Source organism: Lepidochelys kempii, chromosome 24 (assembly GCF_965140265.1).
Source record: "Lepidochelys kempii isolate rLepKem1 chromosome 24, rLepKem1.hap2, whole genome shotgun sequence".
Lineage (NCBI taxonomy): Eukaryota > Metazoa > Chordata > Testudines > Cheloniidae > Lepidochelys > Lepidochelys kempii.
In genome coordinates this window covers 529,359-554,837 of record NC_133279.1, presented here as the reverse complement: position 1 = coordinate 554,837, position 25,479 = coordinate 529,359, and the positions used below count along the sequence as shown (strand labels likewise).

The 25,479-nt window shown below is 60.4% G+C and overlaps 2 protein-coding genes across 2 annotated transcripts; one reads left to right on the top strand and one right to left on the bottom strand.

The window, feature by feature from the left end:
• Window positions 1-1,846: 1,846 nt before the first annotated feature.
• MTX1 (metaxin 1) lies at window positions 1,847-13,395 on the top strand. The gene is made up of 8 exons (XM_073322609.1): window positions 1,847-1,979; window positions 6,164-6,233; window positions 8,273-8,352; window positions 9,787-9,879; window positions 10,458-10,640; window positions 11,109-11,185; window positions 12,176-12,330; window positions 12,938-13,395. Exons 1-8 carry the CDS (start codon window positions 1,899-1,901, stop codon window positions 13,159-13,161), a joined length of 963 nt encoding a protein of 320 aa, XP_073178710.1. The 5' UTR covers window positions 1,847-1,898; the 3' UTR covers window positions 13,162-13,395.
• Window positions 13,396-18,001: 4,606 nt separating this feature from the next.
• LOC140902487 (lysosomal acid glucosylceramidase-like) lies at window positions 18,002-24,852 on the bottom strand. The gene is made up of 11 exons (XM_073322610.1): window positions 24,794-24,852; window positions 23,101-23,233; window positions 22,574-22,765; window positions 22,330-22,476; window positions 22,031-22,164; window positions 21,067-21,239; window positions 20,475-20,712; window positions 20,117-20,341; window positions 19,864-20,027; window positions 18,546-18,671; window positions 18,002-18,307 (listed from the first exon to the last, which is right to left on the bottom strand). The coding sequence occupies exons 2-11, from the start codon at window positions 23,165-23,167 to the stop codon at window positions 18,205-18,207; spliced, it is 1,569 nt and encodes a 522-aa protein (XP_073178711.1). The 5' UTR covers window positions 23,168-23,233; window positions 24,794-24,852; the 3' UTR covers window positions 18,002-18,204.
• Window positions 24,853-25,479: the final 627 nt, after the last annotated feature.

Below are 25,479 nucleotides of genomic sequence, written 5' to 3'. Positions count from 1 at the left end.
TAAACACAAAGACTGCTGCAGCTGAGCCAAGCCTGTAACCAGACATAGCACAGTCCAGAGCATCTGTCACAAAGCTGTGACCATTCCCGGGGGCCTGTCGAAGCTGCAGCAATTGGTGCTAAACGGCTGTCAATTCCCTGCTCACTTGAGGATCACTAAGAGCCTTACCAGCCACAGCAGCCCCATTTTGGGAGAGAAAAGGAGGACTTGTGGCACTGAACGCGTCCGATGAAGTGAGCTTATGCTTGTCACGGAGTGTGGGGGAGTCCAGGCCCTGCACCCCTCTTCCTGGGATCCACTGAGACTCTCAGCCAGCCAGTAAAACAGAAGGTTTATTGGACAACAGGAACACAGTCCACAACAGAGCTTGTGGGTACAACCAGGACCACTCAGTCACGTCCTTCTGGGGGAGCAGGGAGCTTAGACCCCAGCCCTGGGGTTCCCTGTGTTCCTCTCCCCAGCCCCAAACTGAACTAAACCCACCCAGCAGGTTCCCTGCTGCAGCCTCTGTTCACATTCCTGGGCAGAGGTGTCACCTCCCCCTCCCCCTCCTGGCTCAGGTGACAGGCTCTCAGGTCTCCCATCCCCAGGGCACATTCCCAGGTCAACACTCCCCCCTCCCTGCTGCGTCACATCGTCACAATGCTCAAATACATTTGTTAGTCTCTAAGGTGCCACAAGTCCTCCTGTTCTTTTTGCGGATACAGACTAACACGGCTGCTACTCTGAAACCTGTCATTTTGGGAGAGGATCATTATCACTGTTCCACATAGGGGAAACTGAGGCAGAGACCAGCTCTCCCCTCCTCCCCTGGAGATTTATATGGCACAAGATCACACGAGGAATCAGTCACAGAGCCAAGAGAAAAACAATCCCCCAACCAGCTATCCTACTGCAAACACCCCCCAGCAGCTCTGACCAGCTGTCCCATACAGGGCGGGGTGGCAGGTTTACGATGTGGGGACTAAGCTAAAATGTTCCAACTCTTTTATGACTTGCTGCACATTCAAACCATTCTGCGCAGATTCCCAGTTTAGCTGCTACAGAAAACCAATGTGACAAATAATTCATCCTTGGAATTTGCAACGCTGAGAGAAGAAGTCCGTGGGGAGACACAGGCAGGCCCTGTGGAGATATGGGGGCTGAGAAAGAGTTGCAGGGTCCGTTGGGGAGAGAGAAAGACCAGGCCTCTGCACGGGGGTGATGGTGGGGATTCGGTCTCCAGGATGGCAGGGCACAGGGAAGGTGCAGGGGTATCAGGCTTGGGGGTATTGGGACACAGGGGGTCGGGGTATGGGGGCACAGGGGAGTAAGGGCATGGGGGATTATGGAGGTACAGGAGGGTCGGGGTATTGGGGCACTTGGGGTATGGGGGTACAGGAGGGTTGGGGCACAGGGGGTATGGAGGTGTGGGGGATAGGGGTATGGCGGTACAGTGGGGTATAGGGGCATGGGGGATTATGGGGGCACAGGAAGGTCAGGGTATTGGGACACAGGGGGGTATGGGGGGTTGGGGTATGGGGGTACAGGGAGGGTAGGGGCATGGGGGATTATGAGGGCACTGGGGGATTGGGGGCCAGGGCTCAGGGGGCATCGCAGGGGCTGGAGGGGGCACAGGAGGGTAGGGGGACGGAGGCACAGGGGGAAGGGGGCACAGCGAGGTATTGGGGCACAGGGGGCAGGCTCAGGGGGCATCGCAGGGGGCGGGGTCTGGGGGCACGGGGGTGGGGCTGAGGGGCGGGGTCTGGTGGTCCGGGGGCGGGGCCGAGGGGCGGAGCCTGGGGCACGGGGCGGGGTCTGGAGGCCCGGGGGCGGGGCTGAGGGGGCGGGGCCTGTGGCCCGGGGCGGGGCTGAGGGGCGGCCCGGGCCGTGCGGTTCCGGGGCGGGCGCGCGGGAAGATGGCGGCGCCCATGGAGCTGTTCTGCTGGGCCGGCGGCTGGGGGCTGCCCTCGGTGGACCCGGACTGTCTGGCCGTGCTGGTGAGCGGGCCCCGGACCCCCCGCCTCTGCCTGCCCCCGGGGGGGGCCGGTCCCTCCCCCCCCCGCCTCTGCCTGCCCCCGGGGGGGGCCGGTCCCTCCCCCCCCGCCTCTGCCTGCCCCCGGGGGGGGCCGGTCCCTCTCCCCCCCCGCCTCTGCCTGCCCCCGGGGGGGGGCCGGTCCCTCTCCCCCCCCCCGCCTCTGCCTGCCCCCGGGGGGGGCCGGTCCCTCTCCCCCCCCGCCTCTGCCTGCCCCCGGGGGGGGCCGGTCCCTCCCCCCCCCCGCCTCTGCCTGCCCCCGGGGGGGGCCGGTCCCTCCCCCCCCCCGCCTCTGCCTGCCCCCGGGGGGGGCCGGTCCCTCTCCCCCCCCGCCTCTGCCTGCCCCCGGGGGGGGCCGGTCCCTCTCCCCCCCCCCCGCCTCTGCCTGCCCCCGGGGGGGGCCGGTCCCTCTCCCCCCCCCGCCTCTGCCTGCCCCCGGGGGGGGCCGGTCCCTCTCCCCCCCCCCCGCCTCTGCCTGCCCCCGGGGGGGGCCGGTCCCTCTCCCCCCCCGCCTCTGCCTGCCCCCGGGGGGGGCCGGTCCCTCTCCCCCCCCCGCCTCTGCCTGCCCCCGGGGGGGGCCGGTCCCTCTCCCCCCCCGCCTCTGCCTGCCCCCGGGGGGGGCCGGTCCCTCTCCCCCCCCCCCGCCTCTGCCTGCCCCCGGGGGGGGGCCGGTCCCTCTCCCCCCCCCCGCCTCTGCCTGCCCCCGGGGGGGGCCGGTCCCTCTCCCCCCCCCCGCCTCTGCCTGCCCCCGGGGGGGGCCGGTCCCTCTCCCCCCCCCGCCTCTGCCTGCCCCCGGGGGGGGCCGGTCCCTCCCCCCCCCGCCTCTGCCTGCCCCCGGGGGGGGGCCGGTCCCTCTCCCCCCCCCGCCTCTGCCTGCCCCCGGGGGGGGCCGGTCCCTCTCCCCCCCCCGCCTCTGCCTGCCCCCGGGGGGGGCCGGTCCCTCCCCCCCCCCGCCTCTGCCTGCCCCCGGGGGGGGCCGGTCCCTCTCCCCCCCCCCGCCTCTGCCTGCCCCCGGGGGGGGCCGGTCCCTCTCCCCCCCCCGCCTCTGCCTGCCCCCGGGGGGGGCCGGTCCCTCCCCCCCCCGCCTCTGCCTGCCCCCGGGGGGGGCCGGTCCCTCTCCCCCCCCCCGCCTCTGCCTGCCCCCGGGGGGGGCCGGTCCCTCTCCCCCCCCCGCCTCTGCCTGCCCCCGGGGGGGGCCGGTCCCTCCCCCCCCCGCCTCTGCCTGCCCCCGGGGGGGGCCGGTCCCTCTCCCCCCCCCCGCCTCTGCCTGCCCCCGGGGGGGGCCGGTCCCTCTCCCCCCCCCCGCCTCTGCCTGCCCCCGGGGGGGGCCGGTCCCTCTCCCCCCCCCCGCCTCTGCCTGCCCCCGGGGGGGGCCGGTCCCTCTCCCCCCCCCGCCTCTGCCTGCCCCCGGGGGGGGCCGGTCCCTCTCCCCCCCCCCGCCTCTGCCTGCCCCCGGGGGGGGCCGGTCCCTCTCCCCCCCCCCGCCTCTGCCTGCCCCCGGGGGGGGGCCGGTCCCTCTCCCCCCCCCGCCTCTGCCTGCCCCCGGGGGGGGCCGGTCCCTCTCCCCCCCCCCGCCTCTGCCTGCCCCCGGGGGGGGGCCGGTCCCTCTCCCCCCCCCGCCTCTGCCTGCCCCCGGGGGGGGCCGGTCCCTCTCCCCCCCCCGCCTCTGCCTGCCCCCGGGGGGGGCCGGTCCCTCTCCCCCCCCCGCCTCTGCCTGCCCCCGGGGGGGGCCGGTCCCTCTCCCCCCCCCGCCTCTGCCTGCCCCCGGGGGGGGCCGGTCCCTCTCCCCCCCCCGCCTCTGCCTGCCCCCGGGGGGGGCCGATCCCTCTCCCCCCCCCGCCTCTGCCTGCCCCCGGGGGGGGCCGGTCCCTCTCCCCCCCCCGCCTCTGCCTGCCCCCGGGGGGGGCCGGTCCCTCTCCCCCCCCCGCCTCTGCCTGCCCCCGGGGGGGGCCGGTCCCTCCCCCCCCCCGCCTCTGCCTGCCCCCGGGGGGGGCCGATCCCTCCCCCCCCCCGCCTCTGCCTGCCCCCGGGGGGGGCCGATCCCTCCCCCCCCCCGCCTCTGCCTGCCCCCGGGGGGGGCGGTCCCTCCCCCCCCCGCCTCTGCCTGCCCCCGGGGGGGGCGGGTCCTCGGCGGCCCAGCAGGGAGCCCACGGGGGCATGCGTGGGGGGGAGGGGGGAGAAGGACCGGCCCCCCCGGGGGCAGGTAGGGTGGGGAGAGGGGAGAAGGAACGGCTCCCCAAGGGGGGGGCAGGCGGGGTGGGGGGTGAAGCACCGAAAGCCATGGGGGAGATCATGTCTTACTACTCTATTAGAGTTCTTCGAGGGGGTCAACTGCCATGTGGACCAGGGGGATCCAGTGGACATAGTGTCCTTAGATGTCCAGAAAGCCTTTGACAAGGACCCTCACCAAAGGCTCTTATGTAAATTAAGTTGTCATGGGATAAGAGGGCAGTTCCTTTCATAGATTGAGAACTGGTTAAAAGACAGGGAACAAAGGTTAGGAATAAATGGTAAATTTTCAGAATGGAGAGGGATAACTAGCGGTGTTCCCCAAGGGTCAGTCCTAGGACCAATCCTATTCAGCTTATTCATAAATAATCTGGAGAAAGGGGTAAACAGGGAGGTGGCAAAGTTTGCAGATGATACGAAACTGCTCAAGATAGTTAAGACCAAAGCAGACTGTGAAGAACTTCAAAAAGATCTCACAAAACTAAGTGACTGGGCAACAAAATGGCAAATGAAATTTAATGTGGATAAATGTAAAGTAATGCACATTGGAGAAAATAACCCCAATTATACATACAATATGTTGGGGGCTAATTTAGCTATAACTAATCAGGAGAAAGATCTTGGAGTCATAGCAGATAGTTCTCTGAAGTCGTCCACGCAGTGTGCAGCGGCAGTCAAAAAAGCAAACGGGATGTTAAGAATCATTAAAAAAGGGATAGAAAATAAGACGGAGAATATCTTATTGCCCTTATATAAATCCATGGTACGCCCACATCTTGAATACTGCGTACAGATGTGGTCCCCTCGTCTCAAAAAAGATATACTGGCATAAGAAAAGGGCAACTAAAATGATTAGGGGTTTGGAATGGGTCCTATATGAGGAGAGATTAAAGAGGCTAGGGCTTTTCAGTTTGGAAAAGAGGAGACTAAGGGGGGATAGGATAGAGGTCTATAAACTCATGAGTGGTGTGGAAAAAGTGAAGAAGGAAAAGTTATTTACTTGTTCCCATAATATAAGAATTAGGGGCCACCAAATGAAATTAATGGGTAGCAGGTTTAAAACAAATAAAAAAAAGTTATTCTTCACTCAGCGCACAGTCAACCTGTGGAACTCCTTGCCTGAGGAGGTTGTGAAGGCTAGGACTATAACAGGGTTTAAAAGAGAACTGGATAAATTCATGGAGGTTAAGTCCATTAATGGCAATTAGCCAGGATAAGTAAGGAATGGTGTCCCTAGCCTCTGTTTGTCAGAGGGTGGAGATGGATGGCAGGAGAGAGATCATTTGATCATTACCAGTTAGGTTCAGTGCCCTCTGGGGCACCTGGCATTGGCCACTCTCGGTAGACAGGATACTGGGCTGGATGGACCTTTGGTCTGACCCAGTCTGGCCGTTCTTATGACACAGGTTTTGCACCCCAGGTTTCCTTTCTGAGGCCTGGCGTCCAGATCCACATGCCAAGCCACCTAAGCTAGGCAGTCAAAGCCATGGAGAGGGGTTTGGCCTAAGCCCAGCCCTCAAAGAGAATTTGGAACCTAAATCTGGGTCATAGAGAGGCACTTGTCTCTGCTGGGGACTCCCCTATCCTGGAGCCATGGACCTACACTGCTTCTTGCAAGAAACAGGAGGAGGAGATGTCACCCTATAATCTTTAGCCGAGTCACCCAGGATGTAGGAGACCAGGGTTCAGTCCCCCTGACATGGAGAAGGGATTTGAACTTGGGTCTGCCCATCTGGCAGGTGAGGTCCCTAACCACTGGTCTGTGGGGTGTTCTGGGGCTGTTCCACCATGACTGGAACCTGGGTCTCACGTCCCAGCTGAGCGCCCTGGCCACGGGAGTCATTCTCACTCTGAGCCAGTGCACAGTTAAATATTTATACACAGATGTCCATCTGAGTCTTTCTTCCACTTGTCTTCCAGACCTATGCCAGATTCACAGGTGCGCCGCTCAAAGTTCACAAGGTCACTAACCCATGGCGAAGTCCCTCAGGTAAAGGGGCCTATGAGAAAGGGGGAGGGGCATGTGGGGATAGAAATAAACAAACATGAGGTGCACACGCGACTATTGGAGCCATCACAAGCCACCAGAAAATAGGCAGAGATTATCTCCCTTTTACAGATGGGGAAACTGAGGCATGGTGAGGTGCCCAAGGCAAACTGGTGGGACAGCCAACATCAGAACTGGGCAGCACTGCCTTTAAACAAAGCCTTGCATTTAATTTCCCCATTTCGTTTAAGGAGGCAGACAAACAAACAGCTCCTCTCTCCTGACTCCACGGCCCTGCCCTGCCCTGGGGTGAAGAGACATTCTCCCTTTTGGAACTCAGCTGTCAGAGCAGCCCAGAACCCATGCCGGTATTGCTAATTTAGAGAAGGACAGGGATACCCTACAGGAGGATCTGGATGACCTTGTAAACTGGAGTAATAGGAATAGGATGAAATTTAATAGTGAGAAGTGTAAGGTCATGCATTTAGGGATTAATAACAAGAATTTTAGTTATAAGCTAGGGACGCATCAACTAGAAGTAACGGAGGAGGAAAAGGACCTTGGAGTATTGGTTGATCATAGGTTGACTATGAGCTGCCAATGTGATATGGCTGTGAAAAAAGCTAATGTCGTCTTGGGATGCATCAGGAGAGGTATTTCCAGTAGGGATAAGGAGGTTTTAGTACCGTTATATAAGGCACTGGTGAGACCTCACCTGGAATACTGTGTGCAGTTCTGGTCTCCCATGTTTAAGAAGGATGAATTCAAACTGGAACAGGTACAGAGAAGGGCTACTAGGATGATCCGAGGAATGGAAAACTTGTCTTATGAAAGGAGACTCAGGGAGCTTGGCTTGTTTAGCCTAACTAAAAGAAGGTTGAGGGGAGATATGATTGCTCTCTATAAATATATCAGAGGGATAAATACCAGAGAGGGAGAGGAATTATTTAAACTCAGTACCAATGTGGACACAAGAACAAATGGATATAAACTGGCCACTAGGAAATTTAGATTAGAAATTAGACGAAGGTTTCTAACCATCAGAGGAGTGAAGTTTTGGAATAGCCTTCCGAGGGAAGTGGTGGGGGCAAAAGATCTATCTTGCTTTAAGATTAAACTCGATAAGTTTATGGAGGAGATGGTATGATGGGATAACATGGTTTTGGTAATTAAATATTCATGGTAAATAGGCCCAATGGCCTGTGATGGGTTTTTAGATGGGGTAAGATCCAAGTTACCCGGGAAAGAATTTTCTGTAGTATCTGGCTGATGAATCTTGCCCATATGCTCAGGGTTTAGCTGATCGCCATATTTGGGGTCGGGAAGGAATTTTCCTCCAGGGCAGATTGGAAGGCCCTGGAGGTTTTTCGCCTTCCTCTGTAGCATGGGGCATGGGTCACTTGCTGGAGGATTCTCTGCTCCTTGAGGTCTTCAAACTACAATTTGAGGACTTCAATAGCACAGATATAGGTGTGAGGTCTTTTTTAGGAGTGGTGGGTGAAGTTCTGTGGCCTGCATTGTGCAGGAGGTCAGACTAGATGATCATAATGGTCCCTTCTGACCTAAATATCTATGAATCTATGAATCATGCCAGAGCTGACAGCTCTGCAGAGCTCTGCGACCAGATGGCCCAACATGGTGTTTGTTACTTCTGAATCCTGTCTGCCACACATAGCCTGGAGACTCCTCAGCAGGGACTAGGCACGTGGAAAATTCATGTGTGAAGTCCAGCCAGTTAAGAGCTGTCCATGTGCAAAATCCATTTCACCCTGGAATGAGTCTCTCACATTGTTCAACACCAAACCAGTTCAGGCTTCCAAAAGGAAGTCACTGCATGGACTGAGACCAACCACGGAAACCCTCAGCACCACTGGGGCACATGAAAACAAAGGGATCTCTTGCAATCTACGTGTGATGCTGGCACCTGCGCCAGGATCCCCGATGAGAGCAGACGGGGTTGGGGGTGCTCACTGCATGCAGGAGGCCTGTGAAGGGGCAGCTCTGGGCAGGGTCTCCCCTCTATTCTCTTTCTCTGCTTTCAGGGTGTTTACCTGCTCTGAAGACAAAGGAGGAAGGTGTCCTCTCCCAGATGCACCAGATTATCACTCATCTCAGGAAACAGGTATGGGATGGGGACACTGACTCAGGCCCTGCTGCCCCAGAGCGAGAGGAGACAGTCACTTCCCACCTGCGGCTCAGGCCTATGGGGGGTGGGAGCTGGGGAAAGCTGAGAGTAGAACCGCGGATGGAAATAACTGTGAGGGCTTTGCTGCAGTGGGTGGGGAGCCGAGAGCCTGTAGGAAGCATCCCTGGGGGAGGTGGCTCAGCAAGGTCTGCAAAACCCTGCCAGTGGAAGCATTGTGTTACGCAGCTAAGTCTCCAGTTGCCACAGAGCCTTGCCAATGGACCTATGCAGCGAAATCTGGCTGGTCCTGCAGTCAGTCTGGACTAGGAGAGGGCTGAGAACTGCCACAGCCCAGCTCAGCTCCCCAGATCCTGACCCATCTCCCCTGAGCAGCACTCTGTACTGGCCCTGTCCCGAGGGCCCTTGTGTGGCCATGGAGGAGAGGGCAGAAGATGCAAGGGTCCCCGCCAGAGAAGCCCCTCTGTCCCTGTGTGCTAGTTTCACCCTTTGAAGTTGCTCTTTCTCTGGAACTTGTGTCTGAAGATTCAGTTCTTCCCCTCCTGTCTTCCCTGGCCCCAAGTGCTGAGGCAAGTAGGGTACCAGCTCTGTGGATGGTTTGCCTGAGGCTGGCTAGCTGTGGGAGGAGCACAAGTGGCTCCTTTGAGGCCTGAGGGAGGTGTCAGTCTGTGGACTCGGGCGGCTCTCAGACGCCAGGGTGTGTGCCAGCCACACCACTATTCAGGCTGCTCCCGGCTCTGTGGAACTAGGCATGCCTGGTGCCAACTTTCCTTGGAAAGGCTGGAGACGCTCCCCTTCACTGCTTGCACCCTTCATCCCAGACTCCGCCTTGGCCCCAGCTTTCCTGTTCTGTGTCATGCAGCCGCACAGACGAGCACAGCCACAGCCAGCGTGTTCTGAAATGGAGCAGGCTTCCAGCCAGGTTAAATACACCAGGCAGCGCTCACTGCAGGGCTGGCCAGAGTCTCCCCTTGAAAGATGCAAGGGCAGCAGGCCTGTGCATTGGGCGCCTGTCCACGCACCTCCCCCCAGCCCGTCGATACTGCTTCCTGGGGCGCCTCTGGAAGTCCAGGCTCATGTGAGCAGGGTTCAGCTTTGGCAGAGTTGGGTCTCGAAAGGGAACACGTCTCCTCAGAGCAAACAGCCGGGCGGACGAGCTCTGACCCCTGGGCTCTTGGAGTCGGCTGCGCATCAGCGTGTGCATTTTAGGAAAAACCCAGGCATGGCACTTAGTACCTGGAAAAGTGTTGTCTGTGAAGGGAACTTGCCTGGGGCCCGTGTCACGCCCGGCACCCCGATGGGGGCTGCATTGCTGTGTCTGTCTCTGCAGCTTATGGAGAGGTGGCTGGAGCACAGGACGGGCTCATTCACCACTTCCAGCCCAGGCCTCACACTGTTCCCTTTACTCTGTAGAAATACAACGCTGACTATGATCTCTCTGCGAGGCAAGGGGCAGATACGCTAGCCTTTGTGTCTCTGCTAGAGGAAAAGCTGCTACCCGTGTTGGTGAGTGCTCGCGTGGGCCAGTGGAAGGGTTCCCGGAACGCTGCTATGGGAGGAGCTAGCTAGTTCGCAGTTCAGATGGATTCTGGGTCCAGCCCAACGGGACGGGCCCTCACAGCGAGGGACTGAGGCGTATTGGCAGATCCCAGAACCACAGGGTGGAAGCTGCGGGTTGGAACTATGGTGCAGTGACAGCTATGGGAGGGTCTGGGGTAGCAGAGTGTCTTACAGGGCACTGCCAGGGCTGCATTTGGGTCCCCAGCCTGGGGCGGCTCCCAGCCCTGTCACTGTAGCCTCTAATGCCCCTTCAGCCCTTTAGTGTCTCCCTGTCTCTGGGGAACGTGCCCTCCAGCACAGCAGGATTCAGTCATGCAGCACCTGCCTGTGCAGGTCCATGAACCCTGTAGCACAGCTGCAGGCCAACTCTGCAAGCCAGGCCCTGTGGTGGCCTCCGTTCCCCAGGGCCTCAGAGAGAGACGAAAGCAGCCTGTGGAGCGTGAGCCACGCCCCTGGCTGCGCTGGGGCTGCAGAAAGCAGCCCTGCACTAGTTCTCATGGGTCACCGCTGTCCTCGTGCCCTAGATTCACATGTTCTGGGTGGATGCAAAGAACTATGTGGAGCACACGCGGAAATGGTATGCGGAAGCCATCCCCTTCCCGCTCAACTTCTTCCTGCCCAACCGCATGCACAAGCAGCATCTGGAGCGCCTGCAGCTGATCTGGGGGGACAGCTGTTTGGAGGACGAGGAGGAGCTGGAGAAGGAAGTGAGTGGGCTTGCTACCCTTGTGGCAGCTGGGAGGGCTGCCTGGGGCTCCTCTGGGAATCCATCATCCTGCCCCTACATGGAAGCACCATGAGGGGTCACCCTGTTCCCAGCTGCTGAGCATACTCCTGGTTCCCGCTAGGTTAGAACAAAGCCAGCTCCCATGGGGTGGTTAGTGCTTGAGGGCTCAGTCTCTGTATTGAGTTTAACCCTTTTGTGCCCAGCCCCAGAATGCTCTGTGGTCGCTGGCTGTGATGCAGAAGCCAGAGTCGGTCCCTGGCATGGGCAGGTCAGCCAGTGGCTTTGCTCCCAATAAGGATGATATTCGCTCTCTTTGCTGGTGTTCTTGGATTGGAGATAGCTCAGTCCTGGGACATGGCCTTTGCCAGGGGAGGTGGGGTCTCTGCCTCCTGCACCTCGTGTGCTGAGGAGATGTGACACCGGGGCTGCTTCTCTCCTGATCCCATAGATGTACCGCGAAGCCCGGGAGTGCCTGACGCTCCTGTCTCAACGCCTCGGGGACCAGAAATTCTTCTTTGGAGACTCGTAAGTGGCTCTTGGAGGAATGTTCTTTGTGGGGGAAGTGAGGGCTCTTTCCTCACCTGCCCACACATGGCTCTCACGCCCCTGCCCAGCACTTGTGGCTGGGAGCAGAATGTCCGAGCAGAGGGGTTCGTGGTGTTAAGTCTCAGATCTCCTTGCAGCTCCCCGGCGTGCTGCAGGACACCGGCCTCAGCAGCTCTTTGAAAGAGCTCTGAGTATTATAGAGAAACCTCGGAGGCAGTTAAAGCGAAAGGGGGGCCGCAAGCTGGGCTGAACAGTGTCTCTCTAATGGAAGGCAGGGCCTTGGGGAGCGGGCAGTTACTTGCGTCCCATTAGGCTCCATCCGTTCCCACTGCTGTCCTGACAGTTCCCCTTCCTCTCCCATAAACCTGTGAGCCAGGACCAGATGTTCCAGCACTTCAGCCACGGCCTGCGTAGGAAGTTTTAGCCCATTAGATGGATGCCTTGTTTGCTTCATGTTTAATGGGCCCATAATTTATGAAGCTGTAAACGGTAATGGCTGAATATGCTGCTTATTCACTTCCAAAGAGCCAGCTGCGGTGAGTAGGAATCAGAGGAGACAGACACTTATTCAAGCGCTTGCAGAGAAGCCGTCTCCTGCCTTTGGTGACCCAGCACCTCTGGCATTCAGGCACCTCCAAGATTGCCTGCAAGAGGGGTTGTGAGCTCCTGCAGCCAGCAGCCCGGCCCAGCTCCTGGCAGCACCGTCTGCTGGGACAGGCCAAGATGAGCGTAGCTGGGCTCACCCCCCACAGCCCACACTCCTGTCTGCTCCCTGCACACTGGGACTGCAGTAGCAGGGAGAGGAGCAGCCTCAAGGGCTCTAGGTAATTTTGGTCATGCCCAGTGCACGCAACAGTTGTACCCTAGTGACGGTGTGAATTTGGGCCAGCCTGTTCCAAAGCCTGGGGTCCTGGGCCCCTGGCACTAGCAGAGGCCAGGAGCCACTAGCACAAGCTCTCTGTGCCACAGCCCCGCTTCCCTGGACGCGTTCGTCTTCAGTCATCTGGCACCTCTCCTGAAAGCCAAGCTGCCCAACGGGAAACTGCAGCAGCACCTGAAGTCCCTGCAGAACCTCTGTGACTACTGCTCCTCCATCCTCAGCCTCTACTTCCCCTGGGATGGAGGTGAGGAGCCAGGCCTCCAGCCTCTCCTTCGGCCCTGGGCAGCTGGGGGTCAGCTGGAGTCACTGAAGCAAGGTCACAAAGATGGGGGGGGGATGCGAACAGGCTTGAACCGTGCCTCAGACCCCACTAGCCACAGGCTGAGGCTTGCTAGTCCGTGGCAGATCAGGAGAAGTGGGCCAGTGCCTTGGGGAGGAGCTCAGCTCACCTGGACTGCTCCACTCCTGGCTGCCAGGGGATGGGGGGGGAGACTGGACTTCCCACCAGGTGTAACACAGGGACCACTCTGTGTCAGCTGTGGTGTGGGCGTCTCCTGACACCCTGCTGGCTGTACCTGGGGCCTGGTGAGGGTGGGGAGCACCACCTGTCTGGCTCTTGGAAAAGGAGGGGCAGCTTCTCCCTTTTTTCTTCCCCTGCTGCTTTCGGACCCCTGCTCCAACCCTTCCCTGGGCTCGCTGTGTTCACCCGTTCCCCAGCAGCAGTGCCCCTCCCTACCCCGAACAAGGGTAACATGCCTATGCTCTTCCAGGCTGCCCCCACTCTCTGCCCTCTGGGCTGGGGTACAGTTCGCCAGCTGGATCTGGTTTCTGACGTGTCATTTCCTTGCAAGGGGACGCCCCATCCAGCACCCCCAAGACGTCTGCCTCTGAAGGGACCGAGTCCGAGGAGGAGCCCTACAAACGGCGCAATCAGATCTTGTCGGTGCTGGTGGGACTGGTGGCGATGATTGGCTACGCCTTCCTCAGCGGGATCATCTCCATCCAGCGGGGCCCTCCTGGGGCTGCCGGCCCCCGGCCAATAGCCATGGAGGAGGAAGAAGAGGAGGAGGAGTGAGGCACTGGTCTCAGAGCTTTGATTCTCACTCGTCTCAGTATCACTTGAACTCAGTTTTTTTTTACAGTGCTGGGTATGGCCTACTCTGATTCCTGCACACTGCCCCGTGTCCCGGCAGGACCCAGTAGCCTTGTTCAGTCCGGATCCCGGCGCTGCTGCAAACACCAGCCCAGATTTCTAGACCGTGTCGCAAGCAGTCTGCCCCCCACTAATAAACCCGGAGCGCCCCCTGAAGGGCATCTGTCTGTGCTCTCTGTCTCTGCAGCCCTGGGCACAGAGCCTGCATAGTGCTGGGCTGCTCAGCCTTCGTGGACCAATGCGCTGGGCCCTCCATCTCTACCCAGGGCAGACCTTCCCCACAGGGGGCATGCAGGACAAAGCAGCATGGAAAGGAAACCTTGGCTTGAAGCTGTCCCTGCTGAGCTCTGCCCCACAGTTCCCTGGCTACCCCCAAGACAGCGGGAAGAATCCTTTTGACTTCACATCCAGCTCCAATTGCATCCCTCTGTCCCTGAGGGCTGTGTTGGACACAAGAACCTGCCCCTTTCCAGGGCGGGGAAGCCACAAGTGGAGCGGCCTGGCCTAGAGATTCACAGTGACTCTGCCTAACTGCTTGGCTTTTGACCTGGCCCTGCCGGCAGCTCTAGCCCGGGCCAGCAGCCAGAACCAGCCCCTCAGGGAGCTGCCCTGAGATTGCCAGCCCAGGTCAGAGCAGCAGGGCTCAGGGAGAGCAGTGGCCATTGGGGCACAACCTGTCCATGGGGGAATATTTCCCCAATCCACGTCACTTACTGGGTAGCACCTGTCCTGAAGCAGGGCACTTGGTATCTGCAGCCGGCTGCTTTCGCTGTCCAGTCAGACCTCGGATCCTCCCCGTAGCATGGTGTGCCTGGGGTTAACTGCCCATAGAAGGAACCTGGGTCTTGTATTGTAGGGCAGGAACTAGGAGACTCCATTTGCCTTCTCTCACCTATTCATTGTTTGTTCTCCCTCAGTCACGGCCTCTCCCAACCCAGTGGTTCCAGTTGTTTCAATCTCTCCAGGACACTGATTGCTTCCCCGGCTCGTCTCTGGGCCCCATCTGTCCCTCCGTATCTGTTGAGGAAGAGCACCCAGGGAAGGGCAGCTCAGTGCTTTGCCTGACAGTCTTTTCATGGATGTTTCCATCTTGTTCTCTAGCCAGCCCAAGGCTTGGTTTGCTGTGGCTGTGCTGAGCACAGACCAGCCGCTCTGAGCTGGCCATGGTAATGCTCCGGGCCTTCCCCAAACACTTCACTCACAGTGCCCCCGGTCAGGTTTATGAGGGGTTCATGTGGTTCTCTCCAGTGTGCATTATCCTGGCACTTCTTGACAGCACAGCTTAGCTACTCCTTAGCTAGCTAATCGGTCTGTGTCAGCTGCAAATGTCCCCTCCCTGGTCACAGCCTGGAGCCCTGTGGCACCCACCGTTAGCCACATGCCATGCTGAAAATTCCATTAGTCCTATGCTTTGTGTGGAACTGGAACTAGTTTCCTACTTCCTACATTTGACAGTCCAAATGAATACCACCTTTTGGTGCCAGACCCAAAGACTGCCAGGGCTCCAGTCCTCTCCCCTGTTACTCAGCTGGTGCACAGAGCCAAGGGGCAGGCAGGGGAGATGTGCTGAAGTCCAGCTGCGCACAGCTGTGCCCAGCGCTACAGCACGGCTCAGAATGCTGCTTCCTGGAAGGTCTCCAGCCCTTGCTGCTGGGCATGGGGCAACCAGCCCAGCCCAGTGACTGACCGGCCTCTACGCCCACCCCACACACTTCCAGCTAGGTCCAGTTCCACTGCAAAGCTGTCAGCTTTAGGATACTGGTGCCCCAAATACAATAGACCCAGAATGCCAGGCCAGCGCTCACACACAGGACCTTTACCTGGTCACTAACAGCAGCCTCTGCCCCCAGGTGCCAGGAGGAGCTGCAGGAATAGACCTGGGTAATAGACAAACACCTGTCAGGGATGGTGCAGGAATTCTTAACACTGCCTCAGCCCAGGCCGCTGGACTCTGACCTCGCATGGTCTCACCTCACCCTGCGTTGCTGTGACACCTCCAAGGACAGCAGCATAGGCCTCAGGCCCCCGCTGCCAGAGCCCTGACAGCACCACCCGCTCCCCAAGAGCCACAGCCATGCCCAGGGGCCTGACTGGTGACCTGGGGAAGCCCTGCTGACTGGTTTGTAACATCTAGCCAGAGCTGCAGGCTGCACCTGGAGAGGCACAGACTGGCTGGAGAAGTGTCTCTGCCAGGCAGCCGCAGGGTTTATCCCCATCACCCTGGCCCTTGTGCCTCACCTCTGCAGGGAGGAGAGGGACCTGGGCTGAGGGGGACGAGGAGGTACCTGAGCCCCACTAATGCTTTCCCACAGTGGCTACTGAAAGACCAGCAGCTGGGACTGACTATTGGTGGCAGGCGGCCTGGGCTGGCTTTGCTCTCTGAGCGGGAGGGAAGAAGTGCTGGCTCCCCGGGCAGTGGGAGCTGAGGGAAGCCCCCTTACCCTGTCTCGCTGCTGTGGTTTGAGAGGGGCCAGCAGGGAGTTGCTGGCCTGTTCACGTTAGAAATTCCTCCAGTGCTGACAGCTTTGTTTGCATTCCTGCCTGCACGCCGGCCAGGACGGGGGCTTTCCTTGGCGCTGGTGCTGCCAAGAACGCGTAGCTCCAGAGCGAGCAGCCAAGGCCCTGAGGACAGCAGAGCACAGCACGAGGGGCTGGAAGCACTCGTCTGAGGCAGGGACACCGTGAGATGGGGAGGGCAGGCAGTTAGTGCATGGTGCTGCACCTACAGTACATACAGGACTCCCTGCCCCTCGCCCGCTCCTGGGGAGCTGCACCCAGGCTCCTCCGGGCCTCGACCACGGGTGCTGGCAGGAGGGCCGGGGTGACAAAACGCAGTGCTGCTGAGTGTGTGGGGGTGCTAATGGAGAGCCCTAGCTTCATGTTACCTGTAACCCCCGTGCTGCACCTCCTGCATCCGCCTTATCCGGGGCTTGGCTCGCGGGGCCATGCGAGGGCTTCTTCCAGCTGCTCTTACATTCCTAGGCTCCATATGGCAAAGCAGCTCCTGGGTGACAGCTGGCAGGGGAGGCTGTTTGCATTACGCAGCCCTTGCCTGTTCTGCCCTGTGGCATCTCTCCCAGGATGCCTGGAGGCAGTGCTGTGGCTGCCCCAAGGAGAACGCCAGGGCCTGTTTCCCTCCGATTTAGCCAACCAGGCTGCAGCTCTGGCACAAGGTCCTGGCACTGCTCACAGGACAGAAGCTCCTCTGCTGTGCACTCGACAGCCTGATGTCAGCCAGCGCCCATACCCCAGTTTCTACAGTGCAGCCCCCTGGGCGTGGGGAGCACCTGCTGGGGAACCATGCATGGCCTGGCACTAGCATGGCATGCTCGCAGGCACGGCTACAGCCCCCAGCACCAGAGGGCTGAGGTTCCAACGCGCTACTCTGTGCTCCGCTTTGCAAGGCCAAGAGGTCTGGGGGCACCTGTAACGGGCACTTTCCCAGGGCATGACATTCACCCAACTCGCTTGGTGCTACTTGCCCCCCCTCCCGGCCATGTGGTGACCCTACAGCTCAGCACCCCACCCAGGTGGGTCCCCCGCTGCGCCGTGCCACAGCTTACCCTGCGCTCCCGCCTTTGCAGCCAGCTTGGGAGTGACCATTCAGGGAGTGACGCAGGGCTGTGGGCCAGGCTGAAGGCAAGCAGAGCCCCTCAGCTTCTCCACTGTGAGTCTGTACTTGGAGCAGGGCATGCCCCTCCTCGCACACAACCCCAGCAGGCAGGACAGCCGCTTCTGGGGCCTCCCAGCTGCTAGCCCAGCTGGCAGGGGCCCTGCCCCTCACCCTGAGGGGAGAATGACTCATCTTCCCCCCCCTTCTCAGGCTTCTGCTTCCACCCCATGTCAGGCCACCCCACCCCTGCCGCCCTGGATAACATCACTTTGGAAGTATGTGCTGCATTCTCCCACTGCCAAGTAGCGAGGGGAGGATGGGGGCGGGGGGCATTGCTGCTGCCTCTGGCCCCCGAGCCCCCTGCCACTGGAATTACCGCCCCAGTAGGAAACCGCAATGGATGGGCTCCCGCTCCCGCTCCCTTTGGAAAGGAACCGCAAGCTTGGCTGACGTCAGCACTCTGATTACATTCCCGTCTGCCTCACTCCGCATCACCTTCCAGCACAGACGCCAGCTGATTAGCAGGCTGGCACTGGGCTGTGTGCTAAGACGGCACTGCTGAGCTAGCAGGAGTGGGAATTTCCTGGCACCACCTGGTCCCAGCCTGACCTGGGGCCTGCTCCGAACACTCCTGCTCCCCATGGAGACACCGGCCTTCATGTCACGCCTGGACAGAGCGACAGGCCGGGCCCTTGGCTTTGCTGCTACCCCCAGCCATTGATGGGCCAGCGCTCCAGGCTCTGGGCCTGCTCAGAGGGAACATTCAGCTACTCTTGGGCAGCGAGCCCTGAAGCTTCCTCCCCTCCACGCTTCTCCTCACCCAGGCCCTTCCCCGCCTCACCTGACCCCTCCCCAGCCCACAGCTCTGGCCAACATCCAACCAACCAAGGACAGGTGGAAGAAAAAACACCAGGAGAAGGTGTAGAAAACCTGTTTCTTGTATTAAAACAGCTAGGAAACAGTGGGACCCGGTGCTCTGGGAAGAGGCCCGTTGGGCTGGGGAAGGCAGAGGGGTGGGGGAGCCCTGGGCTGGAAGGCAGGTACCCAGGTGGGTCGGTACTCAGCATTTGCTCAGTCCTGGGTCTGTCATTTACAAGCAGGTTGGTGCATCCTAGCACAACAAAGTCTCTCAATGTGACCCCGCCCAACCCCAGCCTCCCCCTCCCTTGGATCCTTCAGGTCCCCTGCACTCAGCAAGGCAGCTGACTGGGTGAGATAGGACCCATCCGCAAGTCCCTCCCTGGAGGGATGGGGGGGTTTCTGTGTTAAATGGGGAGGTATCAATGCAGGGGGGCACGTCCTTCCTCCCCCGACAGCCCCCAGTTGCGATCCCGCCTGCCCTGGCCTACTCCTTAGCGTCTCCACAGGTAGGTCTGGATGGAGTCAGCCGGAGCCACAGCCTCAATGAAGCCAACGCCTGGGTCTGAGATCCCGAACGGCACATCCGTGGGGTACCTGGGGAGAGTGAGGTGGGGTGGTGATGCACATGGGAGAGGGGGAGGTCGGTCCGACGGAATCGGAGGCAACTAGAGGGGGGGCTGGGAAGGGCTTTGGGGCTCTTTCCCCCAGGAGGTTTCCTTTCTGCAGCACCCCCATCCTGGGCACCCACCCTCCGAGCTCCTGCCCCACTCGGAGAAAGGCAGCGCCTGGTCTGGACAAGGAGGCGGCCCTCATGGCCCGGCCAGGCACTCACCTGTTCAGAACCACGAGCGCGGCAGCCCGGTCTGGGCGCAGGAAGGCCGCGTACTCCAGGTTGCACTTGTAGCATTTCTTGGAGATGAGCAGCCGCACGCGCTGGGAGCCCTGGGAGACGAACTTGCTGCACAGACAAAAGCGGGAGCAGTGAGTGCACGGTACAAACAGCATATGGAAAGATCATTAAGTGGACTGCCGAGACCCTCAGCAATTTTCAAGTGGTCCATGAAAAAAAAAGTTTGAGAACCACTAGAGCGCCACTCCAGCCCCAGCTGCATTAAAGACTAAATTTAGATGTGCCTTTCCCCAGGCTGCCGGGATCTAGTGCACAGCCAGCTGCACACTGCAAACCAGCACACGGACGGCTGCTGGGAGCAGCAGGGTCCTGTCACAGCACTGCTGCAAGTCAGCTAGGGTCAGAAATGCACAGTCAGGCCAAAGGGGCTGTGATGAAGTGGGACTGTTCTTAATGTTTCCTCTGAATACTGTAGGGGTGCCTCAGTTTCCCTATGCATTTCTTACGTCTCTAGGTGGTGGGATATGGGGGTGTAATTGTTGCAGAGCAAAGGGCCAGGGTACATAAATGGCCGACACACTGTCTTCTGGCAACTGATGGCCTGGGCCCTTCACACCCTCCCGCCCCCCTCCCCCCACCCCCAAGATGATAGCTAAAGCTAAAGGAGAACAAAGGAATCAGGTAACCTCCTGGCCCAGGAAAGGGACAAAGCCCAGAGGAGGGGGGCTGGAGGGAGTTTCAGTTTGGGACTGGCTGGAGACATGGAGTGAAGGGCAGATGTGGTTGTCTGGCTCACTGCCCCCCAAAATGGACCCAGCTGAGGGTCCGGTTCTCTGCACCTACAAGCTCTGTTTTAGACCATGTTCCTGTCATCTAAGAAACCTCTGTTTTACTGGCTGGCTGAGAGTCACGTCTGACTGCGAAGTTGGGGGGTAGGACCCTCTGGCTTCCCCAAGACTCCACCTGGGCGGACTGGCTGTGGAAAGTGCACGGAGGGGCAGAGGATGCTGAATGCTCCGAGGTCAGACCCAGGAAGGTGGAAGCCGGGTGAGCTGCTTGCCCTGGGGACAGGCTGCTCACAGAAAGGAGACTTCCCCAGAGTCCTGACTGGCTTCATAGGGAGCAGTTCCAGAGCATCACCCAGGGACTCCGTGACAAGGGCACATTCTGCCTGGTGTGTGCAGGGATATGTACACACGACAAGCTGCACCCACCCTCCTGTTCACGTGCACAGGACATACAATGCCAGCTGCACCAGGCAGCTCAGCCCTCTCCAAGCCTTCGGCAGGGCCCAGCTCACCTGAAATGGCCCATGTGGTAGAACATGGGCTGCTTGTAAAAGAGATCCTTGCTGCTGTCCACAATGACCGGGCTGTCCACATAGTTTTTGCTCCAGTTGGGCCCCCCGTCCATGTCCAGGGCCAGGTTCCAGTCTGTCCAGCCCGTGACGTAGTTGTTCAGGTTCTGTGAAGGGGAGATGGAGACGCTCAGCTGGAGGCTCTTGGGGGCCAAGGCCCTGGCTCCTGCCCCCCGGAGCACTGAGGGGGTCTTACTGTCAGGATGCTGTGGCTGTACTTGCTCCCTCGGTCCCAGCCACCCAGAACCACCCTGGGCTCCCAGAAGTAGGACCCTGTGGAGGCCTCTGTGGAGAGCAGGTAGTAGCTGGGGAAGAGGTGGTGGGTGATGGACAGCGTGAGGTCGATGGGCGCCAGGAAGTCCAGGTACCAGTGAATGCCGATGCCGTTGATGAAGCTGGCGGCCACAGGGTCATTCAGGACCTGAGAGGAGGAAGGAGGAGGTCACCTGCTGCCAAGGCCACCACCAGGGGTGGGGGGCCTGGCTGGTGCCAACCCCTCCACCAAGCCACGCTGCCTGCTCGGAGCCGGGCAAGGCCCAGGCACGTGGACTCACCACTTCCGCCCAGTAGGGCAGCATCACTCGCTGGTCGTCCAGCATGATGAGCTGGATGCCCTTGTGCGAGCTGTTGGCCAGTGCCGGGCCCAGGTCCTGGGCGATGAAGTCCCGTTGGTGCTCAGGAGAGAAGCCCAGGCACTGGAAGGGGTAGAAGACGATCTCTCCAGCCGTGGGCTCATTCCCAGCTGTCACCGCCCAGAACGTCAAGTTGTGCTTGGCGTATTCGTCCAGGAACCTTGGGGCCAGAAAGACAAGAAACATTAGCAGCCCCGCCCCGCAGCGCCCCTCCTGGGGTGCAGAGACTAGACCCTCTGCCCCCCACCCGCATAGTCTGTAGAGACCTCACCCGCAATAAGATTGTTTGGGGGCAGTTCTCTGGGCTGGGCAATACTGGGGGTCAGACTGATGCTCACAATGGGCCCTTCTGTGATTGTCGCTCTGCTGACTCAGGGAGCTCACATGGACTCCTCCAACGCCCCATCCCGCCCGTTCCCTTGCACAGCACCAGGGCTAGCTGTACCCACAGAGACCCGCCCCATCCTGCCAGCTTCTCTCCCCAGGAGAGCCCCTGCCCCGCGCTGCCCTTTACCTGATGAAGTAGTTGGCCCAGGTCTTGTGATACTTGTCCCCCGGCTTCCCTTTCAGCGTGCCCCTTCCTGTCATGGCTCCGTTAGTTTTCAGCCAGATGGGGGACGTCCAGGGACTGGCGTACAGGGAGAGCGGCGTCCTGGCCACAGCCTGGGCATGCTGGAGAATGGGGATCTGAGGGGCAGGGGGAGGCAGGGGATCATGCGCTGCAGTGGCCCCGTGAGCGAAGCTCCCCAGACCACCTGCCCTGCGGAAGCCTCCCTCCACCCGCAGCCTCCCCTGTGAAATGGAGCCCCCATGTCAGGCTGCCTTGGGGCGGGGGCTGAGCAGAATTCGAACACTGTACAGAAACCCACCCCCCAAGCGAGAGCAGGGCCCAGGGACACATGGGAAATGGCACCTCATGGCCCTGACCCAAGTGGCCAGCCTGGCTTTGACAGGCCCAGGGGCCCCAGTGCCCCCCAGAAGGGGCTGGGAGATGCCTGCCCAGGGGGATGTCAGGGGCGGCCAAACCAGTGTCGGATGGAGAGACTAGGATGATCGTGGAGGGGCAAGTGCCAAGGGCGGGGCTCAGTCCCAGCCTGTGATGGCCACAGGAAACACCCAGCATCAGGCAAGGCCCGGGAGCTTGGCCAAGGAGCAAACTGAGACTGGTCGTTTCCTGCCGCATCCTGGCTCCCCTTCCCTGCCTCCAGTGCCGTCCCCCCAAGCCCGTCCCCCTTCCCTGCTTCCAGCACTGTTCCCCCAGCCTGTCCCTCTTCCCCGCTTCCAACACTGCAGCCCCAGCCAGTCCCCCTTCCCCGCTTCCAGCACTGTTCCCCCAGGCAGTCCCCCTTCCCCACTTCCAGCAACCCCCCCACAGCCCGTCCCCTTTCCCCGCTTCCAACACCCCCCGCAGCCCGTCCCCCTTCCCCACCACAGCTCCTACCCACCCAGGGTCCTCACTCGCCGCAGGAACTGCTCACTTTCAGCTTTGTGTCCTCCTCGGTCAGGCTAAAGTTCCTCAGCTCGAAGTCCCCCTCAGAGTCGTCATAGGTGTAGAGACGTACAGAGAAGTCACAGCTAGCCATGGGGACACGGACCAGGTTGTACTCGATCCCTGTGGGACAGGAAGGAGGTGACCCGGGACCCAGAGCCGGGCCCTTGTCCAGCTGAGTGGACAGTAGGAGGGAACCAGGCCCAAGGGCCTTGCTGTGCCCTGGGGGTCAGCAGTCCCGCTTGCCCCACCATGCCTGTATCTCCAGGGCCCAGCCCCACAACTCACCTTCCTCTGAGAAGTACGACTTGAGTAGGTTGGTCTGGGCGCCCGGGGACAGGGCCATGATGTTCATGGCGGCAGAGTCTGTGAGAGCCCCGCCAAAGCCCTTCACTTTCTGGTACTGCTGCGCCGTGTCCAGCTTCAGCAACAGATCTGCGGGGCAGAGAGCAGCTCGGCTCAGCGCCCTGCAGCTGGGAGCAAGGGCCAGGGCCAGCCCTGCCCTTTGCATCCCTAGTGCCCAAGCAGATACCTGGGGCCGTGGAGTCGCTCTGGAACCTCCCCTCGCTGCGCTCCAGCCGCTTGCCTGCCTTGCTGCTCTCATACTTGGCGTACGTGCCCATGGCCGGGACGACAACGGGGTCCAGCGTGTCACAATACGAGGCGTTGCATTCACACACCAGAGAGTCGTGGCCAAAGTTCTTGGCATTGCAGGGATAGCCGCCTAAGGATGGGGAGACAGACAGGGCTGGGGCCGGGCTCTGGGTATAGTTTGAGGCTTCCCCACCCCTCCTGGGAGAGGATACCCACCCATCGATCCCATTCCTCTGAGCTCTGGGGATGCCCCTGAGCAAGGTCCCTACCACACGGTCCCAGACACCCATCCCAGGAGCAGCAGGGTCTCAGCACACCCGTTTGGTCCCTCAAAGCCCAAGACTCCTGCACCAGCTGATACCCCACAATGCCCCACCCCACCCCGAGGAGAAGTGCAGAGGCTGAGCGTCACCCAGGAGGGACCCTTCCCGCAGGTCACACACACGACACGTCACAAGCGCTTACCTGCCGCCCCAGGCGCTATCTGGATGAAAAGGAACCAGCCCAGGATGCTGGCGCACCCGGCCCACATGGCGCCTTTCCTGCCCAGTGTGACCCCGCAGCCAGTCCCAGCGAGCACGGCGCTGGGCACCTGGGCCTGAAAGCAAGATGGAAGCTGTAAGTGTCGGGGCTGCTGGGTCACCCACTCCCCACTCACTGCCCCCTTGCTGGCTTCAGCCTCAGGAACAACCAGGTGGCGAGCCCAGCACTGCGGGGGCTCCTGGAGCAGCACATGGGGGGAAGGGTGGGGCAAGCTGCCCTGCAACAGGCTGTGTCCTGGAACAGAACTGGCGGCCCAGAAGAGTCCTTTTCACCTGTGCACCCTTGGCGTGGCTTGGGCTGAGTCTGTCACCTGCCCTCAGCTCTGTGGCCCCAGGCTAATCTCTGGCTGCCCTGCCCAGTTCCCCTTGCAGCCAGGGCTTGACCTGGTCCTGCTGCTTTCCCTTTTGTGCACCCAGACTTTCCTCCGGCTCTGCCCCCGCAGCAAAGGCTCCTGTCCCTGCACTGGGGTGGCATCTCCCCCCATCTCAGCTCTCTCCCCTTCTGCCCGTCTCAATGCCAGGGCCAAGAGGAGCTGCTTCCCTTAGGACTCTGGCCAGGATTCCCCTTCCTAACGCGGCCCCATCTCCTCCCGTACAGCCTGCTCCAGCCTCTCCCTCACCTTCAAAGCACCACCCAGCTCCACTCCTGGCTCCAGCAGCGTCTCCCCACTCCTACACCTGCTCCACCCTGGCTTCTCCGGCTCCACCCAGCTGCTTGCCAGAGCTGCTCCCTTTCCCTCGCCCACTTCTGAAAGTGAACCTTCCCACTCAGCCCCCCAGCTCTTCCCATTGCCCCCATCCCCACACACCCCTGCAGCCATCCCCTGCACAGGTCTTCAGGCGGGAACACTGTGTGCCTCCATGGGACAGGCAGCATTCCCCATGGGGGCTCAGCAGCCACGTATGGCTCAGCCATTCAGGGCCCCTTGTGAGATGCCGTGCACAAGGGCTCCCAAGTGGTGGCTGCAGAAGAGCCCTCAGCTCCAGGGAGAGGGGCTGTTGGGTGCTTTTAACCTCAGTTTCTGAGCTCTGCTCTGCATAATTGCACCCGCAACTAAAGCGTGTCCAGGCTCCAGTTGAGCTGTGCCCAGTATGTTCTCTGGGCGTTGCCAAGTGCGGCATTTCTCCAGCTGGCAGTACGGGGAGCCCAGCTGGGCCCTGCCCACCCTAGAGAACTCGCTTGGCATTGGGAACATAACTTAAATAAGGGACCAAGCAATGAGTCAGCTGAGCGACCACAACGGCCTTTCACTGGGACTGGCTGTGCCTAGGTGCAAAGCCACTGCCATGTCCGGCAGGTGGTGTAGCACAGTGATGAACTGGCAGTGCAAACGCCCCCCCTTCCCACAGTCCCAGTGCGTCATGCATGGACCCGGGATTCACTAGGTCTAGCCCTGACTCTGCTACTCCTAGGTTTCTGGGCAAGACTCTGCCTCTCACAGAGCCCCGGTTTGTCCATGTGTGGAACGGGGCAGCTCCACCCTGCCTCCCATAGGCCAGTGCGGGTTAACTAATGAACACGCTCTGTATTCCCCGTGGGCAGCTTTCCACTTCCCTGAACGACCTCAGTCAGCCCCCATGCCCAGCACCGAACAAACCAGACTAGCCCCACTCACCTGGTGAGCCAGCAAAGCAGAGACCCCTGCTGCTGAGACCACAGGTCCTGCTCTGCCTCTCTCCCCAATCCCCAAGAGACTGGGATGCAGTGGCACCTGCCTGGTGGGGCAGGAGCTCTGTGGGAGGCGATGAGCCAACCTGCTCAGCCAGAAGAGTCTGTCATGGGGAGAGGGAGGTTCCCTGGCACTGACTGAATTCTAAAGGGAATCTGGGGAGGATTTTGCAACTTTTGCTCCGACCCTCCCAGCAGCATTTGCAAACCTCTGGTCACACAACACGACCCAGGAGCAGGGAAGGCCCCAAGTGCTGGTCTGGGGCAGAGGGAGAGGACCCTCAGGGGAACCCCCTACCTGCCTCTCCATCTTTCCCCTGAATTCCTTCTATGGACTTTCCCTGATGCACAGGATCAGCCCCACCCCCAGTCCAGAAACCTGGGGACAGTTCAGAGTTTCTCCTCTGTAATGTGTTTGTGCCACTTCTGCTCTCATCTCTTTTCAGGCTGTTGTCTCAGGGTCCCCTGAGCTCTCCTGTGGGTCTCTGTAAATGCTCAAGTCTCCACCAGTCCAGACAGCAAACCAAGTGCTGTCTCTGCAGATGTCTCCGATTCTCAGCATTGCCTGAGTCACCCCAACACCCCACCTTGCCTCTAGCCACAAGTCTCACGGCAACAGCTCTGCAACCTAAT

What these genes read in the sequence shown, in the direction of transcription:
- LOC140902487 (XM_073322610.1), bottom strand. Translation starts at nt 23,167, where the DNA reads ATGTGGGCCGGGTGCGCCAGCATCCTGGGCTGGTTCCTTTTCATCCAG. An exon ending in AGGAGGACACAAAGCTGAAA is followed by an intron (nt 21,240 to 22,030) that starts GTGAGCAGTTCC and finishes CCTGCCCCTCAG; the next exon opens with ATCCCCATTCTCCAGCATGC. An exon ending in TGGGCCAACTACTTCATCAG is followed by an intron (nt 20,713 to 21,066) that starts GTAAAGGGCAGC and finishes TCTGGCCCCAAG; the next exon opens with GTTCCTGGACGAATACGCCA.
- MTX1 (XM_073322609.1), top strand. Translation starts at nt 1,899, where the DNA reads ATGGCGGCGCCCATGGAGCTGTTCTGCTGGGCCGGCGGCTGGGGGCTG. An exon ending in CGGACTGTCTGGCCGTGCTG is followed by an intron (nt 1,980 to 6,163) that starts GTGAGCGGGCCC and finishes CTTGTCTTCCAG; the next exon opens with ACCTATGCCAGATTCACAGG. An exon ending in CCCATGGCGAAGTCCCTCAG is followed by an intron (nt 6,234 to 8,272) that starts GTAAAGGGGCCT and finishes CTCTGCTTTCAG; the next exon opens with GGTGTTTACCTGCTCTGAAG.